This window comes from Chiloscyllium punctatum, chromosome 22 (assembly GCF_047496795.1).
Source record: "Chiloscyllium punctatum isolate Juve2018m chromosome 22, sChiPun1.3, whole genome shotgun sequence".
NCBI classification, from domain to species: Eukaryota; Metazoa; Chordata; class Chondrichthyes; order Orectolobiformes; family Hemiscylliidae; genus Chiloscyllium; species Chiloscyllium punctatum.
Window position 1 is genome coordinate 38,458,404 of NC_092760.1, and position 20,483 is coordinate 38,478,886.

Sequence of the window (20,483 nt, forward strand, 5' to 3'; positions counted from 1 at the left end):
TACATCATCGTCTGTTATCTTGCACTACCCCTCTTTAGAACCTGTGATGTCTTTCAGTCCTTGCCATAGTCACCGGGTGTCTGTCTGGGTCACTGGTTTGGCTGGCTATTGGTCCTTGTCTGTCTTAATGGCTCTGCGATGGTCATACGTGGATTCCTTATATTTGAATGGGTCTCCTGATCTGAAGGGCTCATGCCTGGTTTTTAGCAGGTTCTATATGTCCTGATTTTATTTAAATTTTATATATTTGATATATATTCTTAATTTTTCCGTTTTTTTTCATTTTCTATAGGTAATGAAAGGTTGTTTATATATAATATAGGATAGCACAGTGGCTCAGTGTTTAGCACTTTTGCCTCAACGCCAGGAACCCGCGTTTGTTTCTCACCTTGGGCGATTATCTGTGTGAAGTTTGCATGTTCTCCCCGTGTGTCTGTGGGTTTTCTTCCAGGTGTTCCAGTTTCCTCCCATATTTCAAAAGATGTGCAGGTTAGGTGAATTGGTTATGCTAAATTGCCCATTGTGTTAGGCGCATTAGTCAGCGGTAAATGTAGTGCAATGAGGCTGGATGGTTTACTCCTCGGAGGGTCGGTGTGGACTTGTTGGCCGAGGAGCCTGTTTTCACGCTGTAGGGAACCTAATCTAATCTATAAGTTGTTATTGAAACATATTGTTTTTAGGCTTAATGTTATTAAGGCTATATGTAAGGTACAGAGTGAGATGGCTGGTAGATTTAGGAAAGTTATTACCCAACAGGATCAGTCAGATTTGATGGTGACTCAGGAAAGGTAAGAAAGCAGTTCAAAAGTCTCTAGTGGCTATTCCTCTATCAAATAGTTATTCAGTGTTTGGAACTGTTGAAGGTGATAATAGTCTTTCTGACGAAAATGAAGGGCCAGTAACTGGACACATTGAACGATTCTTATGTTCAGCAGCGTTTAACAGGATTAAATAGAATTTATGTTATAGGGGACTCTCCTGTCAAGGACATAGACAGGAGATTGTGTTGGTGAGCGTAAATTTAGGATGGTTTGTTGCTTTCCTGGTGCTAGGATGAAGGGCGTCCCCAAACTTTGCAAGTATATTGTTAAAGGTGAGATTGAGAAGCCAGAAATTATTGTACACGTCAGTAGGAATGGCATTTTAGGAAAAAGGTTAAAGTAGGGCAGATAGACTTTTTAGAGGTTAGGTAGAAGATTTAAAAATACAACCTTTTAAAAGTATAGTTTCTGGTTTACTCCCAAAGTCAAGCTCAAACAAGGGAAGGAACAAAAGGTTATTGGAGAGAAATCGATTGCTGAAGAGCCTGGTACTAAAGTTTCGAAAAATGGGAGACTATCTTATTAAAGCCTCTGAAGTATTTAAATAGATAAGCGGGATAGATTCAGATAAGGTGCTAGTTGGGCTGACAAGAACCAGGGGACAGAAATTGGGGGGGGAAACAAAAGGCAGGTGCCACTTGGATCCAAAATGAGGCAAATTTCCTTTTAGTTGTGAATCTTTCAAATTCTCTAAAAATTGGACACCTATGCATGTTAAGAGTTTGTGGAAGTTTGCACACTCTTGTGTGAATGTCAGTTGAAGCACCATGAGTTGTAAAATCTAAGTTTTTTTAATGTGAAGGTGTAAACTTAAGGCAAGCCAGTTTGGGAACTAAGTGATCTACTCATGTTCCCACATTCAAAGGATGTTTTCCTGTATTCCATTTCTAGTTAATGTAAGCCTCAATAACGTTACATTTATGTCGGAACTTTAGCAAAAGAAACATTTCAAAATTCTTTAGGAAAAAACTCGTGTTTTCTATGTTCAAAATTTTTGGTTTCCTGTTGGTATGTTCAAATTAAGCATTGTCAATTACTGCATCTTGATGAGACCAAATTTACTGATCTGTTTTCAGTGGGAATACTTTCCCATGTTTTATTAGAATTCCATAATTTGCTTCAAACCAAAAAAAGCTATCATCAAAGAATTGATTACTGGACCCAGCTACAAGGCAATCACAAGAAGAATTGTCATGTCATGTTGATATGAAAAATGTTAAATTGTATGCAGTGGTATCAATGGATTGCAGTGATGGAACCTGAATATTGTATCAAAATTCTTAAGTGATAATGGAGCACTGTTTCTTCAACTTTCAGTAGTTAAAATTTTGCTTATTTTTGATATGGTTATGCTTTATGAAGCCTACTTATATGAACTGTCATATATCTTGGGATTAGTAATGAAATGTGTCCAAGCAAGACATAGATTCACCAATTATTAGCCATAGGTGATGTCAAAGTTCACAAACTGAAATTAGTAAAAGAGAGATGTGGACATTTTTCTTTCAGTGGTGATTTTTTGTGATGTAGTTTCTGAGGAAATCGTTTTGATCTTTCCCTCCCTTTAGTGCTAATTTAGTGAGAAACATTATTGACTAACTGATTGCACTTGGTTCTGAGATCCAGCTGAGTGCTAATTAATAAAGGGCGGAAAATAACTTTTTTGGCACGTGTCAAATATCTTTTGAATGTTGAAGATTTGAAATTACTCTAGAGTTAATTGCCCCTCCATGCTGACTAAGTATCCTAAATTGAACTAGTCCTCTGTTTGTGTTTGGCCTTTTAAAACTTTGTATTCATGTACTTGTGCAAATGTCTTTTAAATGCTGCACAATTTTACCCGCCTCCACTATATTTGTCTAAACCTATGACCTAAGTAGTTTGCATGTATTCCATCTACTGTATTTATCTTTATTCTTTTAAAAATTGCTTTTGTCTGACTTTGTAATGTTATTTAACCTATTTTCCAATCGATTTGTTCAGAGATGTTATGACACATCTCTTGAGCATGTGAGACTTGAACCGCGGTAATTTGGTTCAGAGATAGGGACACTACTACTGCGCCACAAGATTACTTTGTATCACACTGCTATTTGACCATTTTTCATTCCACTTGTCCTTTGCAGAAATGCAGTTCTGAGGTTATTTATTTCCCTTTCTTCTGTTGTATTCTGTACATCTAGAAGAGTTTTTGCAGTAATTTGACATCAATAGGTTTGTTTTGCACAAATACTTCCAGATTGCATTGTTTCTAATAAAACCTATTTAATTTTGTAGACTGGCGCTTTTATTCTTTTGATCAGGTATAACTATTTGACATCTTAAGTAAATAAGTAATTGACAAAGCTGAGAGAGACATTAATGCAAGAAATCCAAAGAAATGAGCATTTATGGTGCATTAATATGTGCAGTCTGGATGAGAATGAAAGCTTGATTGCAGCTTGGAGTGTGTTTGAACTTGTTCATTATGACATCCCCTTTTGTTTTCTGACAGTTGGTTCTGTGCAGCACAAAGTGGTAGAGACTTCTATGGGCATATACATTCATTTCTCTGTGGGATTCAAAGGGTTGTCTTTTACAAATTTTATTGCATCAATCGGTGAAGGTACTATATAAAAGTTTTTCAGATTAAGGAATTAAGAAATGCCTCCCAAAGATTATTTTTTCAGACATTACCCCATTCCTAATTTTATTTTGAACAAAAAATGGATACTATTGCCATAGTTGACAGGAAATAATCCAATGGTGTAGCATTTTGCTCATGACACTTGGTGCTGATGTTTATTTAATTGAAAAGTATAATATTGCAAATGCTGGAAAACTGAAATAAAGCTAGTAAAAATACACAGGCAATTGGGAAGAGGTACATTGTTTTATGCCTCTCTACAAATGCCAATGAATGCTTCAGGTTAATGATCTTTGCACTTTGCTTTCAAAAACTGTCTTCTAACTGCGACCACTTTAATCAATGGCATTGAATAGTCTCAAAAATCATGCAAATAATGACTTCTAAAAATTTGGTGCAGATTTACTTTCTAATTGGAGATATTGGAAATACACCTTTTAAGATCGTAAGTGGGAGAACTCAAAAGAGCAATGTTAATTATTGGCAAATGAAATGAGAGGGAAAATAGGTTAAAAAGAAGTAGTTTCTTAATCTTGTGGTTAAATGTTAATTTAATACCTCAAATATTGAATGACTTAAATCGAGATTGTCAGAATGAAAAGCAAGTCGCGTTTGGGGCTTTTCACTTTTTTGCCAAATCTTTTCATAAAAAGTGGTTTACATTTAAAATATCATTTTTTCTTTATTTAAAGAACTAGTCATATTTGTTAATGTAAGGCAATTAACATCTCCAATAAGAAACAATCTAATCACTATCCATTGACATTCAATGGGGTTCCCATCACAGAATTCCCCACTATTGACATCCTTGGGTTACTGTTGGTCTGAAACTCAACTGGACTTGTCACACAAACAGTGGCTGCAAGAAGCTAGGAATACTATGGTGAATAACTCACCTCCTGACTCCACAAAGCTGTCCACTATCTTCAAGACACAATCAGGAGTGTAATGGAGTACTCCCCACTTACCTAGATGGATGTAGCACCAAAAAGAGTCAAGAAGCTTGACGCCATCCAAGACAAAGCAGTCCATTTGATTGGCACCACATCCACAGGCATCCACTCCTTCCACCACTGACACTTAGTAGTAGCAGTGTGTACTATCAACAAGATACGTTGCAGAAATTCACCAAAGCTGCTTCGACAGCACCTTCCAAACCCACGACCACTTCCATCTCGAAGGACAAGGGCAGCAGATACATCGGAGCACCACCACCTTCAAGTTCCCCTTCAAGTAACTCACCATCCTGACTTGGAAATGTATAACTATTCCTTCACTGTTGCTTGATCAGAATCCTGGAATTCCCTCCTCAATGGCATTATAGGTTGATCTAGAGCATGTGGACTACAGCGGTTCAACAAGGCAGCTCACCATCACCTCAAGGGTAACTAGGGGTAGGCAATAAAATGCTAGTCCAGTAGAGATGCCCACATCCCACAAGTGAATCTTGTTAAAAAGCGTCTATGAAAAGGAAATTAATAAATTGCCAGTGAAACCTACATCCTATGATTGAGCATTCCAGTTTTTTTTTAAACAAATAAATTTCCCAACTAGTATATGCCAAGATTCTATTGTCTTGTCGCTTTCAACTTTCATGTGTGACCGAATACACTATCAAATTGTCTACATAGTCAACATGCCCTTTGTAATGGCAAAGTGTAAATAAAATTAATTTAACTAATTGGGAATAAACTATAAAGGACTTTTGCATCGTACTGAAGATGAGGCAGATGGATTTAGTGATGTCATGTACTCTTGCCATCCCTAGAAAACTTTATTGCTGTTTAAATGTAAACAATAAACTTGTCCAGTGATTGAAGTGCTGCCAAGCATGTGATTGCCTTTGGTCTTGTGGGATTATAAACTTGCAAAAAAAGGAAAAAAATAGCAAGAGTAGATGAGTAATAGGTTTGCTGTATTACAAACAGAGGAAGAATGATGGGATGATCCTCTCTTTTCCCAATTCTAAGCTAACCATAAGCCCTTGGTATCGTAAATGCTGTCATCATCAAATTGCTCGCTCACATGATATCAAAAAAAACAACTGAAGTCTCTGGATATTGCAAAGCTATTAACCCTGACAATACTCTCCCATCATACTGAAGAGTTGTGCTTCAAAGCTTGTTGCTCATTAGCCATACTGTTCCAATATCGTTCCAACACTGGTGCCTACCTGACAATGTGGAAAATTACCCAGGTATAGTAAAGTTTGTTTTAGTTGGCACCTTATGACCCAGTATTCTCGAGAAACCAACAAAAATTAAATAATTCAAATACCAGAAGTCTGTATTATCACGATCTGTGATGTCCAAGTAGTCAGTTGAAGGTGTGAGTGAGAAGACTCCCTGCTAGTAGGTTTTGTTTAAGGCAAAGTTTTATTATTTAAGTGATTTATGCTGTAAATAAAGTATAACAATGATGTGTATATCCCCTGCATTACTTTGTGTTTTTACATTGATTAGAGGTGCCAGTTAATAAAATGTTTGCTGTATATCTTTTACGCACACAATGCCAGGACAAATCCAACCCAGCCAATTGCCACCCCTTTGGTTTATTTATCAAGCACCTGCTTAATGATTCTCTGCTTTAGTTTGGTCAGGGCTACTTAGCTCTTAACCAATTACCATCTTGGTCCAAATATGAACAGAACAGCTGAACTGAAAATAAAATGAGAGTGAATACCCTTGACGTAAGGGTGCATTTTATCATGTGAAGTCAAGGAAACCTCTCAAAACTAGCATCAGTGGAAATCATGGGAAAGACTGGTGGAAGTCATACCTAGTACAAAGGAAGATGGGCTGACAAGTGACAAATAACATTCATGCACACAAATGCAGACAATGGCCATCTCCAGCAAGAGGATTTGCCCTTGACAATATCTAAATTTCCTCGTACCAATGTCCTGGGGGGCTACCATTGTCTGGACATAACTTGTCCAGCCATATAAATTGCTGTGGCTACAAAAGCAGATTAGAGGCTAGGAATCTTGCAGCAAGTTGCTCACCACCTGACTTCCCAAATTCTGTTCATATAAAAGACACATCAGGAATGTGATGGGAAAGATGTGATTTAAGTTAGAAAAAGCAAATTTGAAAAGGGGAACAAAAAGCAGAGGAAACAGGCAAGTTGGCCTAAGAGCATGAATGAATTGGACCAAAGGATCTGTTTCCATGCTGTATGGCCCTATCACTCATCGGGAAAATGTTAGAAGCTATTAAATACATTGTGGCATACTTTAGTTAAAAAATCATCACAATCAGTAAGAGTAAATGTGATTTTTTTTTTGAGAAATCCTATTTAAAATCATGTGTCTTCAAATGAGCAATGAGCTGAGTGTAAAGGGACATAGGTGCATGTACTGTACTTACCTTTCTATGGCATCTGGAAATCTCACTGCCAATAATAAAAACTGATGGTGTAGAAATAATGTTGACAAGCTAACAAAGTTGTAGGCAAAAATGAATAATTTTCTGATTAGCAAGATGTGACAAATGATGTGCCACAGGGATTGATGTAGGGGCCTCAACTGTTTACAATTTATATAAATGACTTGGACGAAGAAACTATTATTTTTTCTGATAAAGATAGGAAAGTGAGTTGCAAAGAGACCATGAGGGATATAGGATATAGGCAAAGATATGGCAAATGGAATATAGTGGGGAAATGTACCAATGTCCCCTTTTTGGTGGGAAAAATAAGAAAATATATTATCTTAGTGAGAGATTGCCAAGCTCAGATGTGGAGGATCTGGCTGAACTAGTTTATGAATAGCACACAGAGGAAATAATTAGAAAGCTAATAGAATTGTTTATTGGAAGAGGAATTTAGTGCAATAGTCATAGAGATGCACAGCATGGAAACAGACCCTTCAGTCCAACTTGTCCATGCCGACCTGATATCCCAACGCAATCTAGTTCCACCTGCTAGCACCCGGCTCATATCCCTCCAAACCCTTCCTATTCATATACCCATCCAGATGCCTTTTACATGTTGCAATTGTATAGTAGATGGTTATCTATCAGTTGTATAGGGTTTTGGTAGGAGCATATCAGGAATACTGTAAGCAATGTTGTTCTCCTTATTTAAGAAGGTTGCAAATTATTGGAAGCAGTTCAGAGGGTTACTTGACTGAGGTTGGTGGATTACCTTGTGTAGTAAGCTTGGCCTGGCTACACATTTCCTCTGGAGTTTAGAAACGTAAGGTGACTTGACTAAAACAGGGATTTTAACCGGCTGGATGTGGCAAAGATCAAGTAGAATCTAGAACTAGAAGTAACTACTTTAAAGGAGTTGCCCACTTAAGATGGGATATGGAAGTTTGTTTTTTGAGGGCTGAGAGACTTTAAAGCCCTCTATCTCAGGGAGCAGAGACTCTGAATATTTCTAAGGAAGAGAGATCCTTGATAAGCAAGGGATAATTAGTTATTCATATAGGGGAAAATCAGATCAGCCAATTTTATTTTTAATGTTTGTGCAAGGTGGCCCACTCCAGGTCTTGGTTATCTATTTTTAACTTTTCTCTCACCACAAGAGGGAAAATACTCTTTTATTCATTCTATACTGTCCTCTTAAGTCATTACTGAAACAAGATCTTATTGGAATTTTATTTAAAAAAACCTCTGCACACTACATCTGTTTGTAGTCACCTTCTCTAATGTGTCTTGTGTGAATGAATGAGCTGGTGTTATTGGTATTACTTTTGTGGTTGTGAAATTAATGTTTATTTCTTTTTACAAGAAGACTAGGTTTTCATTAATTTTTGAGTCACAACAGTCGAAGCATTGCAGTGTATCTGTAAAACAACGTTTTATTTAACTCCTTTCAAGCAATGCGGGTGTCACTGGATGAACCAGCATTTAGACCTGAGAAGGTGCTGTTGAGCTGTCACTTTTAACCTCTGCAGCCCATTTGGTGCAAGAACTGTTAAGGAAGTTCCAGGGTTTGACCAAATGATAGTAAAGGAGTGACAATATGTTTCCAAATCCTGGCAGGTGATTTGAAGGGGAACTTTCAGCTGGTAGTGTTCCCATGTATTTTCTGCTCTTGTTTTTTTTTAAATGCCTCAAGTCCAAGATGGCAGCAGAGTAGGACACTCCAGCCAGAGATCATCCTCTCCACCTGTTCTTGCTCCTTTCTTTTTTTTTAACCTCTTGATGTTTTTTGTATCTTCTTTCCTGGTCTCCGGTAGCTTCCTGGCATGACATGGTGACCTACTTGCCTGGCATGGCCTCCTGGCGTGTAGTCCTCCTGACCTAGCATGATGTCCTCAGTCTGGTATGGTGCTCTGATGCTATCGCCCAGCCTCATAATCCTAAAGGTGAAACCCAACATGGCCTGGATCCAGGGTCTGGTGCAGACTGGAACCAGGTGCCAGTGTCGTCTGGATTGGAAGACCCATGGATCTGAATTTTATTTCTCTATTTTCTAAGATCTTGTAACTAAAGCTGTACTTGGTACCTTTAGATAGTCATACAGATGTACAGCACAGAAACAGACCCTTCAGTCTAACTCGTCCATGCCAACCAGATATCCCAACCCAATCTAGCTCTACCTGCCAGCACCTAACCCATATCCCTCCAAACCCTTCCTTCCTATTCATATACCCATCAGATGCCTTTTAAGTGTTGTAATTATGCTAGTTTCCCCCACTTTCTCTGGCAGCTCATTCCATACACATACCACCCTCTGCGTGAAAAGGTTGCTCCTTAGGTCTGTTTTGTATCTTACCTCTCTCACCCTAAACCTATGCCCTCTAGTTCTGGACTCCCCAGCCCCAGGGAAGAGACTTTTTTTATTTATCCATGCCCCTCGTGATTTTATAAACCTCTATAAGGTCACCCCACAGCCTCCACTCCAGGGAAAACAGTCCCAGCCTATTAAACCTCTCCCTATAGCTCAAATCCTCCAATCCTGGCAACATCCTTGTCTTTTCTGTACCCTTTCACATTTCACAATATCCTTCCGATTGGAAGGAGACCAGAATTGCACGCAATATTCCAAAAGTGGCCGAACCAATGTCCTGTACAGCTACAACATGGTATCCCAACTATGTACTCAGTACTCTGACCAATAAAGGAAAGCATACCAAATGCTACCTTCACAATCCTATCTACCTGCGACTCTACTTTCAAAGAGCTATGAACCTGCATTCCAAGGTCTTTGTTCAGCAACACTCCCAAGGACCTTACCATTAAGTCTATAGAGCCTGCTAAGGTTTGCTTTCCCAAAATGCAGCACCCCTCATTTCTAATGCAGCACCCCTCACCCCTCTAAATTAAACTCCATCTGCCACTTAGCCCATTGGCCCATCTGATCAAGATCCCGTTGTATTCTGAGGTAACCTTAACCATCTTTGCTGTCCACTGCACCTCCAATTTTGGTGTCATCTGCAAACTTACTAACTATGCCTCCTATGTTCACATCCAAATTATTTATATAAATGACAAAAAGCAGTGGACCCAGCACCAGTCCTTGTGGCACTCCACTGGTCACAGGCCTCCAGTCTGCAAAACAACCCTCCACCACCACTTTTGAGCCAGTTCTGTATCCAAATAGCTAGTTCTCCCTGTATTCCATGAGATCTAACCTTGTTAACCGGTCTTCCATGGGGAACTTGTCGAATGCCTTACTGAAGTCCATATAGATCCCGTCCAATGCTCTGCCCTCATCAATCCTCTTTGCTTCTTCAAAAAACTCAGTCAAGTTTGTGAGGCGTGATTTCCCACACACAAAGCCATGTTGGCTATTCCTAATCAGTCCTTGTCTTTCCAAATACATTGTACCTAACACAGCGTTGTAAGTGGTGACGTATAAGTGTTTCACTATATTCATTGAGACAATGAAGCTATTTCAAATTCTACTTCTGAAATTCATGGGTTTGGAAAGTGCTTTCAATATGGTCCACAATGTTGTGACTTGAGAAATGAGGGTTTATTTGTGGACATGGTGCCTAACAAGCAGCTTGCTTTGCTGTGGATGGTGTCAAGCTACCCGAGTATTGTTGGAGCTGTATTCATCCTGGCAAGTTAAGAGCATTTCATTGCCCTCCTGTCTTGTGCCTTGCAAATGATGGACAGGCTTTGGAGTCTGGATGCATTACTTGCTGCAAGATTTCTAACCTTTGTCCTGCTCTCTTTACCGTAGTGTGTATGGCTATAATGGTAACCCATGACGTTCGTAGTAGGAGAATTAAGTGACTGTCATGCCATTGAATCTTAAAGGATTATCTTGGGCAATGGTGATTGTCTGGCACTTGTGTGGTGCAAATTTTATTTACAACTTGTCCAGGCGTTGCTGCATTTGGATATAGATTGCTGCAGTATTTGACAAGTTGCAAATAGAGCTGAAGATTGTGCAGTCATCAGCAAACATCCTCATTTTTGACCTTAAGGTAGAGGGAAAGTCATTGATGTAGCAGCTAAAATGATTTGGGTCTAGGATGCTATCTTGAGGAACTTCTGCAATGATGTCCTGTTTCTGAGATGGCTGCAACCAACTTCCTTTTGTGCCAGATATGAATCCAATTAGTGGAGAGTTTGTACCCAAATTCCCATTGACTCTGGTTTTGCCAGGACTCCTTGATGCCACAATTGATCATATGTGATCTTGATGTAAAGATCACTCGCACTACCAGAATACAGACCAATGTTGCAACAAAGTAAAGACCTGAGTGGAGTGTCAGTAAATGGGCTATTGCTAGCCAGCTGCTTGTTAGCACTGTTGATACTTTCCATCATTATGCATTTACTTGTTAGATTGTATTCAAATTGAAAATTGTATCTTTAACTATATAAAAATTGCATTGACTCGCCTTTTTTTAATTCTCTAGGTGGTTCAAGGTGCAACATGGCTGATAAAAACAGGTAAGACAAATTGATGTTATTATTTTGGTTTCTTGTATTCCGGTAACATGCCATTCAATCTGCGAAAGATAAAATCGATAGCTGTCGGTATTCAGAGATTTTACGTAATTTCAGTTGGATAACTGGGTAATCAAATATCGTTTAGATTGTGAAATTCAATAAGTTAATTCAGATTGGAGTAATAAAATGATTTTGTAGGATAACTTATTATTTGTATTTTTCCCCATTTGGAGATTTGTTTTCAATCATGAAAGTTTGGCAAGTGTAAACCTAGCACTTAACCCAAGGGACCAGCAAAGGAAAAATTGTAAGATCATTTAATTTATTAGGGAGTTTGTTTCTTGTAGTTAGAAGATCCTGCCTCTTAACTGCATATCAGTATTACATTTTCTGAACAAAATCAAAAGTATTGGATAGATCAGCTGCTGAACCAAGCTTAAGCCCAGCCTACTGAATTGGCTGGCCTATCCATATTATGCACTGCAGAAATTTGTCTTCGCTTGTACTCCTGCTTAAACATCTAAGTTTAAACATAGAGTATTCAAGAAATCCATTCAGAGAAGGTAGGGTGAGGGAAATATTTTAGTGCTGAATTTAAATAGTTTTAAATTTAATAAGTTCTTTGCTCCATACAGGTTTCCAGTACTTCGACCAATTACCAATTGATTTTTGAAGACTGGTGTAAATATGGTTTTATGTTGGAATGTACTTCATGGACCAGTGTGTGCTTAGTTAAATCCACTTCCTGTTCTATGTGATAGCTGTCCTGCGCTAACTGCTGATCCGTAGCTCATGTAACATACTGTTTTGCCTTTCAGTAAAGGGGACGATGCTTCTGTAGAGCCTTTGGGAGCGGATAAACTGCCAGCTGAAAGCAAAGGAAAAGGTACATTTCTTGTCAATGAGTGTATTTTAATGTTATTCGATGAAAATAGTTTAGTAACCTGATTTTTTGGATGTATTTAAGGATTGTTAAATCAAATTACAAAAATACATTTCATTTCATTAACATGACTCATGTATGTCAGGTTTGTACTATTAATAAACTCATGTCATGCCTTTAGCTTGGTAGCAGAATGGAACATTATGTTAGCTTAGAGTCTGTAGGGTCCCCCCACCATCGTAGAGTCAAATAAACTAGCCCTCGTCTATAGATAAACTTTTGGCTTTGAAAAGTAAGTACCTTTTTATGAATTCTAACTGCTTTATTCTAAATTATTTTGTGCATGTTTTATGTTCTTACATTGCATAAAATGTGCATGCTTTAACTAAAGAGCAAATGTACTCTTGCCTTTTACAAAAGTGCAGTCTTAAATCTAATGTTTCTAACAGTGTTGCTGAGGAAAGTAACTGCATTGATTAAAGTGTTGGCCTCTGATTGCTGCTATATGGTGTGAACCATTTCTGATTTAAGTTATCCATTTACTAACGGTTTGTCTGAAATCTCTCAAAACAATTTGCTACTAGATTATGGTTTCTCTCTGTAATTGCCCAAAAGCCAAGCTACATTGATTATTGGATTGATAGTGTCAAACTTAATCACTGGTTACAGAATGAATAAAAGTTTACTAGCATAAATTATCTGTTATGTTTTAATGCAAAATGCTGCTTTCATGAGATTTGTGCAGTTATATCTACTGAATATAACAAATCACACTGTACAGTTCCCAATTTAAAAGCCCTTACCTGTCATATGGGTTGGGAGTATTGGGATTTCTTCTCAAGAGCTGTGTATACTTCAGGGAGGTTTGATACCTTGAAAATGTTTAAGGGATTACACTATATCCATGTGGGATAGCATAATTAAATTAAATAGGTTTGAAAGAACCCTGAGATATCAGACAATGTTGCATGTGAGTATTGAACAGATGGGAGTGCATATTTTTCTGTTCAGTGATTTTTAGATCTTTTAGACCAAAATTTTGACTTTCAAATCTATGCTCCAATGCACAAGCATGCAGAGCAATGTTGCCTGGGGTCCTGCATGTGGATGATGTCACTGGCAAGAAAAATTGGTGAAGCATTAGGTGCTCTACCTTTTTTTTTTCTTTCTTGGGAAGTTGGCATTGGTGGCTGGGCCAGCATTTATTGCCCATCCTTAGCTGGCTGTGAAAAGGTGGCAGTGAGGTGCTGCTTTGACCCACAATACTGGTGGGGAGAGTCTGAGGATTTTGGACAGTGACACCGAAGGGATGGTGATCTTTCCAAGTCAGGATGAGAAGGCCATAAGAAATAGAAATAGGCGATCTGAATCCTCAAGCCTGCTGTGCTATTCAGTAGGATCATGGTTAATCCAAAATTCCTCCCATCCACTTTCCTGTCTTTTTCCTATAACCGTAGATTCTCCTGCTGATCGAGAATCTATTTATCTTCGCCTGAAATACACTCGAGGGCTCTGCCACCACAGCTCTCTTTGGCAAGGAGTTGCAATGACACTCACCCCTGTGAGAGAAGCAATTCCTACTACCCTCAGTCTTAAATTGGTACTTCTTTTATTCTGTGACTTTGCCCTTTGATCTGAGACTCTTGGGGGACATCCTCTCAGAATTTAGCCTGTCAAGCTCCTTAAGGATTCCATGTGTTTCAATGAGGTCATCTTTCTTTCTTCCAAACTCCGATGAGTCCTGATCTGTTTAATCTTTGGTCATAATCCCTCCATACCAGGGATCATGTTAATTAATCTTCTGTGAACTACCTCCATTGAAATGATGTCTTATTTAAGAAAAGATGACCAAAGCTGCTTACAGTACTGCAGATGTGATCTCACCAGCATCTTGTACAGTTGCAGTAAGATTTCCCTACTCTTGTACTCCCAACTTCCTTGAAATAAGGGCCAGCATTTCATTAGTCTTCCTGATTACTTGCTGCATCTGTATGTTAGCTCTGTTTTGTGCACAAATACACTCGACCCTTTAGTTCTTACTTCAAAAATAAGTAATTTAGCGTTCTCCCATATTATACTCTATTTGTCAACTTTGTGTGCACTTGCTTAACCTATTAATATCTCTAAACTATTTATATGCCTCTGTTTTCCATCTATGTTTTAGCCGTCTGCCAACTTGGGTAGTGTATATTCACTACTTCTCTTTCTTTACAATGCAATATATATTAAACAATTGTCTTTGTGGAACCTCACTGATCACAGGTTGCCAAACTGTAAAAGAAACTCATTCCTCTCATTGTTTCCTCCCATTAGCTAATTTTCTAACCATGCCAATACACAACTGTCAACACTGTGGTCTCTTATGGCTTAACTTTTTGTGAGGCTGTTTCAGATTGTTTACTCCTACCACTGAATACCTCTGTTTCTCATCCAAGTCCCGAAATGCGTCAACATTCATGTTTACACGTATGCAATTTTCAAATTGAATGGCTGTAACAACAAGCTCCATCTAAATAGTCTGGGATTTCTATCCTTTAAATTTTTCCAAAAACCTCCATGCTTATGACCAGTGAGGATTGTCTTGGGTACGTTACTGAGAACATAAACATTAAAATGTTGTAACGCCAACACCAAGCTTAAAGTGTCCTTCTCAACTGTCGATTATTTCTGCTGATGAAAGTTCAGTTTCTTGGGGAATTACCCAATAGGTGTTTGGTTTCTCGTTGACTTCCTGCAAGAGCACATCACTCTTATCAATAGCCATCTTGAATGGCTTTCTTTCATTAGGTTTGGCTAACACAAGGGCAGTGGTTAACACAGCTTTCAGGCTGTCAATTGTCTCTGACAGTCCGCTGTCCACTGAACCTTGCCTTTCTTTAATAAATCAGTGAGTGAGCAGTCATACCGCTAAAATTTAGTGCGAATTTCCGATAAAGTCCACTCAATCTCAGGAATGGTCAATGGTATGGGGAATTCCCCAATTACCTTTGTTTTTGCATTAAATGGGGACATGCATCCATATACAATAGCATGACCCAGGAAGGTGACTTGGGCTTTGGCAAGTTCACTTTTAGCCAGGTTTATCATTTAAGCTTGCTTCAAAAAATCTACTGAATGATTCTAATAAATGTTGCAAATGTACCTTCCATGTGTGACTTAAAAACCACCAGGTCATCTATATAGACAATACAATTGGGTCATCAGGAAATCACCTCGTTGGTTAGTCCCTAAATTGTGGCTTGTGCATTTTCATACCAAATGGCATGTCTGTAAATGGATATAGGTGCAAGTGAGGACTGCAGATGCTGGAGATTAGAGTAGAGTGTGGTGCTGGAAAAGCGCAGCAGGTCAGGCAGCATCCAAGGAGCATGAAAATCAATGTTTCTGGCAAAAGTCCTTCATCAGGAATAAGACTGGGAACCTCTGGGTTGGAGAGATAAATAGGTGAGGTGGGGATGGGGAGGGGAGAGCAGAAGGTAGCTGAGTGTACAATAGGTGAATGGAGGTGGGGGTAAAGGTAATGGGGAGAGGGAGCAGATAGGTGGGAAGGAAGATGGACAGGTCATAAGGGCAGTGCTGAGCTAGAAGGTTGGAACTGGGATAAGGTGGGGGGAGGGGAAATTGAGGGAACTGGTGAAGTCCGTATTGATATCATGGGGGTTGGAGGGTCTTGAGGCAGGAGATGAGGCGTTCTTCCTCCAGGTGTCTGGTGGTAAGGGAGTGGCGATGGAGGAGGCCCAGGATGTATGTCCTCAGCGGAGTGGGATGGGGAGTTGGTATTCGGACACGGGGTCGTGGAATTGGTTGGTGCAGGTGTCCCGGAGATGTTCTGCACTGCCCTCATGACATGTCCCATTTGTCCATCTTCTTTCCCACCTATCTGTTCCACCTTCCCCTCCAACTTATTACCTTTACCCCCACCTCCATCCACCTGTTGCACTGTCAGCTACCTTACCCTCAGCCCCACCCCTCCTCCTATTTATCCTCCACGGAGGCTCCCAGCCTCATTCCTGATGAAGGGCCTGAAACGTCGATTTTTCCTGCTCCTCGGATGCTGCCTGACCTGCTGTGCTTTTCCAACACCACACTCTACTCTATATGAATATAGTCCATTTGGCATTACGAAAGCCCAAATAGTCTTTGTTCTTTCGGCCCAAGGTACCTGCCAGTATCCTCTGAGCAAGTCCAACTTAGAAATATAAGTTGCTTGTCGCATCTTTTCAACACATTCTTTGTAACTGCATTGACTTTGCAATAGTCCACACAACTGTTGCGTGCCATCTGGATTTGGCACCATTACCATGGGTGAGCTCCAGTCACTGTAACTTATTGCAATTATGTCGTCTTGGAGCATACGTTCAATCTCCTTTTTGAACCTGTGCCAGCTTTAGAGAGTTAAGCTTATTAGGATGTTGCTTAATCAGAACAACAATTCCTGTATCTACATCATGCGTAATAAGGTTAGTACTTCCCAGCTTATTTTCACATATCTCTTCATGCAGTAGCAATAACTCTTTCAGGTCATTTTGTATTTCCTGTGGAAGGTATCTCAATTTATCCCAATTTTTGACAACTTCTTCATTGTCCTGTTTAATTTGAGGAATGTTCAATTCAGAATCCTCTTGAACTTGGTTCTTCAATCGGTATTGTAACCATTGACACAGTTTCTTTTTGCTTTCCTTCCCTGTCAAAGTCCTTTTGAACATATTCGCATGACACAGAGATTTCTTTCCATCTGGAGCCCTTAGCAAATAATTCACCTCACTCGACCCTCTTTCAACTTGATTAGGTCCTTTAAACCTTGCTTTTAAAGGTTCACCTATCACCGGAAGGAGCACTAACCCATTATCCCTGATAGCAAAATCATGAGTTATTGATTTCTTGTTAGTTTCCCATTTCATTTTATGTTGTGATACTTTTAAACGTCTAGCCAACTCCCCAGCTCTATTTAGTCATTCCCTAAAATTTGACACATAATCCAAATATGTGGTCTCTGAATTCTGACTTACCAATTTCTCTTTAATCATTTTTAATGGTCCTCTCACTTCATGCCCAAAAATTAATTCAAATGGACTGAATTTGGTTGATTCATTTGGTGCATCTCTGGCAAAAAGTATAAATGGAATTCCATTGTCCTAATCATCTGTATAGTCTGGACTATATGCCCTCAACATGGCTTTTAATGTTTGCCTTCTTTCTAGTGCTCCCTGCAATTCTGGATGGTATGCAGTAGATTTGAATTGTTTTATTCCTAAGCTGTCCATAACTTAAATAATTTTGATGTAAAGTTTGACCTTTGATCTGATTCTATCTTTGTGGGTAGTTCACATCTAGTGAAAAATTTGAGTAACTCCTCTACCGTCCTTTTTAGTTGTGATTTTGCATAATGGAATTGCTTCTGGACATCTAGTGGACATATCCATTACTGTTAACAAATGCTGATTTCCACTTTGTTTTACGCAATCAATTAAGACTCTTGTAAAAGGTTCCTCAAATGCACAATAGGTATTAAGTGTGGGTTTTCTTACTGCCTGTAGTTTTCCAATTTCCTGACATAAATGACAAGTATGGCAAAATTCAGCTATGTCCTTGTGCAGTCCAGGCCAGAAAAAATGATTTTGTATTTTATTTAGGGGTAAGAAAAACACCACTAACCTGTTGCACTACTCGCAACAGTCTTTTCTATACCCCACTGACAATACTACTTGATGAACTTCTGTCCATTTTTCATCTGCCTGAATATGTGATAGTCTCCATTTCCTCATTAAGACATTTTAAAGATAGTAGCGGACCAGGATACATGTAGATTCGTCTTCCATGTATACCTTTTGATACAGTGGATTTAGTTTCTCATCTTCCTGCTATAATTCAGTTAATTTATCGGAACTAAAGATTTCTACTTTGTCATCTGCCTCTTCCTAGTTTGTCTCAACCATTTGATCAAACAGGGTCTCTGCTAATCCCTCTTCAACTTTCTTATCTGTACTCTTTGATCTCTCCTGTTTCAACTGGTGATTTTGTGACCGTGTTACCACACAATAGGGAAAAATCCCAGGATATGTGTCTTTTAATAGTTCAGTAGCCTGAGTTTCCATTGGCTTTTCAACCACAGTTAGCACTCCTATCTGTGGACCAACTGTATCATTAGCAAGAACAAATTGTATTCCTGGAGCTGAGAGTTTGTCCAGTAATCCTACTACGATTTCTGCACTCTGCACTGGATACTCTAACATCTCTTAAATAATTGAGTGCTTCTTGACTCACCATGAATTCCCGTTACTGGCACTTTTTCTGGCAATAGACCTTCAGAGGTACATATCTCCTCATCTTTCAACAACACAGATTAAAAGGATCCTGTATCTCTTAATATTGTAACCTGTTTACCTGTTGCTCTTGGACAATGTGAGTAAACTTCACCTTTGCAAGTATATGGTTTAAGATCTGGCACTTCCTCCTTAACCAATCAAGTTGGACATTCTGATGCAGCTTTCTAGCCTCCACTGTGCTTTCCGTTACAACTCCAGCAAAATTCACTGGCTTATCTTATTATTCTACATCTGTCTTCCCAGCACTTTTTCTAACCTATCAACACTGATTTCACGTTGCCTACTATATTGCAATGAAAACACTGGAGTTTTTTAACTTCTTTCCCTTCAACTGTTTTTTTGTGGTAAGTTATCCTTGTGATCTTCACCCAGATCTACCTTGCCCTTAGCAAGTGAGGATATCTCTTCTTTTTTTCCCCAATATTTATTCCTCACTGATTAATGTTGGAAACCAAACTTTGATTTATGGACCAGTTCATAATCATTAACCATTTCAGCTGCTAATCTTGCCGTTTTAATACTCTGCTCTTTCTTACTAAGCATATTTCAGCCTTCATCTCCATCCTTTTAAGCTGACTTTCCTCTCTCTGCCAATTTCTGAAGTTCAAACTCCCTCTTTCTTCCTTTCCCCTCTCTCCCCTCTCTTTCATTTTGTTGTTGTTCTGCTAAAACAATTTGTTCTTCTTTACTTTCCTCTGCTTTTAATCGTAATTGAAACAGTTTCATTTCTTTTGCCCTTTCCTTGTCTTTTGCCTCTAACTCCAGCTGCTTCATTTTCAATTGAATTTTAGCTGTCTCCAAAGATTCTGATGGTGTTTTACAGTAAATGTAAATCCTGAGCTTTCGCTGTAATTATCTCTCCTTTCCTCACAGAAGTAGGCAGCTCCATCTCTAGCTGGGCTGCCAATTCCAGTGGCTTTTCCTTGTTCATCTTTTGTAAAGTCCCCAAAGTCACTTCCTCCAACCCCAGAAAACACCTAGAGCCATTGCTAACCCAAACACTTTAAATCAACTAAAATCAACACCCAGAATGAAAGATGCTAACACCTACACTCGTCGCCTTTAAGTACAACCACCCTAATTCCAATTTGGAATTATAGAACAACTCCGCAAAAAGCCCCTAATCTGTTACGGACCAGGCAAAACCCCTCAACATTTCAAGGAAGTAGCCCGGACCTTAACTTTTCGAGTAGTTTTAAGCAGGTGTAGAGTGGATATTCCAGGAATGATGCAGCTGGCCCAACCACTTCGTTTTAAACAAAACAGAATTTAGATGCAAGATTACCAAATGAAACACAAACAAGAGAACAGAATATAGAATAACTTAACTATTTAAAAACCCAGCCAACTTGACCACACCTTACTGATGCTGTATCAAATACTTGCAAAATCATCATAAACGACCCCTTGGCAAAAAAGGTAAAATCAAACACAGGGTTTTACAGGAGAGAGAGAGATGGCAGGGAGATTCAGCATGGAGCACCACCTTCCGTGTTATCTGTGAATCCAAAAAAACAGTTCCAACTGACCAGCAGCTCTGGACAGCCAGACTGCTAAAACCAGAGAAATGATGAGCTGGGAGAACTGACCACTCCCCTTTCATTGTACAAGTTTTTTTTTAAACTTGAAAGTCTTTTGACTGAGGCAGTATCTGTAAGCTATAGTCAAGTTAACCCTAACACCCATCCAAACCAGACACACCGAACTTTGGTGATTATGACCCTCGGGGAAAGAAAAAAGCCAAGGACAACCTAACCTTGTTAAAGGAGCAGCATCGCCACAACAGCATTTACCGCAAAGTGACTGCTGTTTGGGTGTCTGTACACTACCACTAGTGTCTACTTTCTATTGCTGTTTTAAATCTGTGCCCAAGTGGATTCCAAGTCTTGATCTCCTCTTTCAACTCTTTTCTTTCAGCTTTTTATTACTACCCCACTACCTTTCCAATCATTCCCCTCTCTCCAA

At 39.1% G+C, this 20,483-nt stretch overlaps 1 protein-coding gene across 5 annotated transcripts in view; it reads left to right on the top strand.

The window, feature by feature from the left end:
- nap1l4b (nucleosome assembly protein 1-like 4b) overlaps positions 1–20,483 on the top strand; it is a 121,651-nt gene that overhangs the window by 18,131 nt on the left and 83,037 nt on the right. For all 5 annotated transcript variants that reach the window (XM_072592062.1, XM_072592061.1, XM_072592063.1 and 2 more), the window contains exons 2-3: positions 11,276–11,309; positions 12,128–12,195. In XM_072592062.1, coding sequence (XP_072448163.1) covers positions 11,276–11,309; positions 12,128–12,195 — 102 coding nt within the window. The remainder of the gene's footprint in view (positions 1–11,275; positions 11,310–12,127; positions 12,196–20,483) is intronic.